The 3,906-nt window shown below is 35.1% G+C and overlaps 1 protein-coding gene across 1 annotated transcript; it reads left to right on the forward strand.

Moving 5' to 3' along the window:
- Positions 1 to 884: 884 nt before the first annotated feature.
- LOC108466706 (uncharacterized) lies at positions 885 to 3,218 on the forward strand. Its single transcript, XM_053025592.1, has 2 exons — positions 885 to 1,397; positions 1,506 to 3,218. Exon 2 carries the CDS (start codon positions 1,819 to 1,821, stop codon positions 2,665 to 2,667), a length of 849 nt encoding a protein of 282 aa, XP_052881552.1. The 5' UTR covers positions 885 to 1,397; positions 1,506 to 1,818; the 3' UTR covers positions 2,668 to 3,218.
- Positions 3,219 to 3,906: the final 688 nt, after the last annotated feature.

Raw genomic sequence — 3,906 nt, forward strand, 5'->3', positions numbered from 1 at the left:
ATGTATTTTTCAAAAGTATCAATTTCTTTCATCTTATTTTTCAACTCCACCAAATAATAAATGGAATGAAAATTACTTTTTCTTTCAAAATTTTCATATTTCTTACCAAAAGTTGAGAAAAAACAATTATATTTTCTATTTTTCCACTCTTTTATTTTTCTCCTCTTTTCAATTCTCTTTCCCTCTACCAAGTAAAGCCTAAATTGGAAAACAATTAACATCAATTACATTCAAAGAAGAGATCAAATTGCTCCTAACTCAATAGTTTATTGACGAAAATAATTAACGCCATCTTCAAATGTTTTTATTTACTCATTTTCGTAAAGTACATGCTTAAACTTCCTTGCTTAATTTGCGAGTAAATTATTCTTTGACCCTAGACCTCTTTGATATTTATTTTGGTTATTTTAATATATAGTTGTTCTAGATTATAGTTTGTAAATGAATAGAAATGTTGTATAAAAGTACATTCTAATATTAAATTCGATGTATATTAGTTTTTAGGGTAATTGTATAACTTTAAATTAAATGTTAAAAGTTCATTTCATTGCGATTGATGATCTATTTGTGGACGCTTCCAAGGGAGGAGAAACAAGTGACCTGCAAAACAGTCTTAAAATGACAAAAAAGAAGGTAAAGGAAACCAGATTTGTGGCTCGGGGATGCGATTATAACAATTATTCCTTGCTTTCTATTGTAAAATAATAATAATTCAGGGAAAAGGACTCAGAACAAACCATCTTAAAGATAAAATAATAAGTACAATGTTGTCTGTTCCTTCATTCCTTCACTTCATTGGTAGATACTAAAAGAGTTAGGCCTTTAGTCTAAATCAATGTTGTGATCAAAGGTGAATTATTAGAATAGGTTGCATAGACCCGAGACTGTGAGCCAAACCCTATGCAATTATTCTTAGGTAAGCCCTTTGCTTTACAGTCATTAAATTTAAATAAATAAATCACACTCATAATTTAGATGGTGTTTTCCATGGAATGGAAACTCCATTATTTCTTGTGGTTTGGCTTTAGTTGTCCGCCAGTCTCAGTCAGCTTGAGTTTATGGGCGTAATTGAAGCAGTTGATTTTAAAATATTCTATATTGTGGAACATGGGTGTTGTCACTTGGCGGCGTCTTCTTATTGTTACCAAACCTTGTAGTCTTTTAATATCGATTTCAGTCCTACCCTTGCACTGAAATTAATCTTACAAATTGCCCATACTGACATAAGGCTAAGCTCTCACATCTTTATCATATTGCCTGTTTTTCTTTGTCTTTGTCGTCTTCTTTTTTTTCTTCCTTGTTGCTTGCAGGATTTGCCTACTTATGGTACAAGGACCATAGGCATCATCATGGAAAGGAACTTAGAAGAAAGCCTTGTTCTGCATGAAGAATCTAAGGTTTTTGCCTCTTTTTATTGGCTTTTTTACTCTCAGGTTGCTTTGATATTGGTTCTGATTCAGAAAAAAGGAAATCTTATGTAAGGGTTTTAATTTGATTCTTTTTAGGATATGGCAGAAAGTGAATTTGATCCATCAATCTTGCTTTCAATGCCCAATTCACCAAGCCAAAATGGCAGACCAAGCAGCATGGTTATCAAGGCAAGTTCTTTTAATTAATCTGACCTTTTAAGAACATTATTTTGAAAAAGGAAAAAACAGATTTTCTTTTACTTGATATTTGAGTTTTCTTTTAATTGTGCATTGAACTTTTAACAAGCAGAAAGCACAAAGTGTAATCCCTGCTCATTTGGTAGCTGAAGCAATCTCAACACTACAAGGCCTTGACTTGAGATGGTCTGGTCCCATAACACCCACTGAAATGCAATATGTAGAGCAATATGTCTTTGCAAAATATCCTCAATATTGCAATGGACTTGTGGAAGATGGACTAAAGATGATTGATGTCGACAGTCTATCCAACAATGACGAGTCCTTTGAGACCGTTGCCGACAATAAGCAGAAATCACCGAGGATTGTAGGCAACAGGGAGTCCTTTTCATCTTCATCAACTTCTGGTATGGTAGATATTGACAACACTCAATTGGAGCCTTCAAGGCTTCTTGATATCCTCACTAGGAAAACTTCTTTCCTAGGGAACTTCGTTTCAATACCTGAAATTCAAGCTCAAAACAGGGCTTTGAAACATTGTGGGCTAAGTGAAGATGAGTATTTAGTGCTTTTCATGCCAAATTACAAGGATGCTATGATGTTGATTGGTGAAAGCTACCCCTTCTTTAAAGGGAACTATTATTTGACAATCATTGCTGAAGAATCAGACTACATAAGGGAATTCGCTAGCCAGAGAGAATCAAAGGTTATTTCAGCACCAGAAACATGGTTAGATTTGAGGATTAAAGGATCACAACTCAGCCAAAACTTCAGAAGAAAATGTAAACATAGTCCCAAAGGGCTTTTTGCCTATCCAGCTGATGTAAGTGGGACGACTAGGCTTTCAATGCATTGGATCTCGGAGGCACATAGAAACTCATGGCACGTTCTCCTTGATGCGACCCCGTTGGTTTTCAGCGAGGGCCAGCGGCTGCCACTCGCACTCCACCAACCGGACTTTGTGTTATGTACAGTTGATAACACCCACGCTCACCCTTCCAAGATTACCTGCCTGCTTGTTAGGAAAAGATCATTTGATACCACCTCTTCTTCTCCCTAGATTTGCATTTTCTTCAAGCCTTGTTTCAGTTCACATGGATCTCGGAGGCACATAGAAACTCATGGCACGTTCTCCTTGATGCGACCCCGTTGGTTTTCAGCGAGGGCCAGCGGCTGCCACTCGCACTCCACCAACCGGACTTTGTGTTATGTACAGTTGATAACACCCACGCTCACCCTTCCAAGATTACCTGCCTGCTTGTTAGGAAAAGATCATTTGATACCACCTCTTCTTCTCCCTAGATTTGCATTTTCTTCAAGCCTTGTTTCAGTTCACATGGATCTCGGAGGCACATAGAAACTCATGGCACGTTCTCCTTGATGCGACCCCGTTGGTTTTCAGCGAGGGCCAGCGGCTGCCACTCGCACTCCACCAACCGGACTTTGTGTTATGTACAGTTGATAACACCCACGCTCACCCTTCCAAGATTACCTGCCTGCTTGTTAGGAAAAGATCATTTGATACCACCTCTTCTTCTCCCTAGATTTGCATTTTCTTCAAGCCTTGTTTCAGTTCACATTGCAGTAAAGAGTTATCTACGTTTCCAAAAATATATTAACCAATAGACTCGAGTCTCACTCCAATCTGAATTACTACTTAATTACTCAAAATTTTGCCAAAATAATGTCATTCGTGGCATTTTGCTGGCGGGGCTTGGGAGCTATCCACATTAACAATATTTTACCAAGTTTTGAACGGAAGTTAAAAGGCTACATTCTTTTTAACTTACCATTTAAGGTGCTGCTTAACAAAATGTAATATTAGTAAGGGAGTATTGGATTACAAAATATAATATTATTTAGTGTAAATAACCCATCAACTATAAAAAAAATATTCATTTTAGGTTAAAATAACAATTTACAATTTAAGCACAATGTTACATAATTCGATCAATTTGATTACTCTTGTCAAAATTACAAATGGCAAGTTGAAGTGGCAATTAAAAAAATCAATATAATAAAAATTTAGCCCTCAAGTTTTACATCTTATATCAATTTAGTCATAATTTTAAAAATTAACCTTTAAATTTTACAAATGATCTCAATTAGATCCTAATTCTTAAAAATCCAAACAAATATATAAAACTACATAAATATTTTTAAAATATAATAATAAATTTAAATTTTATATTAATATTAATATTTATGTTAATAATAAATAAATTTTGTGCTTTTAACGGGAATGACCAAAATGATTGAATTATATAACATGGGTGCTTAAATTGCAAACTTTTATTTT

The sequence above is a fragment of the Gossypium arboreum genome, chromosome 3 (genome assembly GCF_025698485.1).
Source record: "Gossypium arboreum isolate Shixiya-1 chromosome 3, ASM2569848v2, whole genome shotgun sequence".
NCBI lineage: Eukaryota > Viridiplantae > Streptophyta > Magnoliopsida > Malvales > Malvaceae > Gossypium > Gossypium arboreum.

What these genes read in the sequence shown, in the direction of transcription:
- LOC108466706 (XM_053025592.1), top strand. Translation starts at nt 1,819, where the DNA reads ATGCAATATGTAGAGCAATATGTCTTTGCAAAATATCCTCAATATTGC.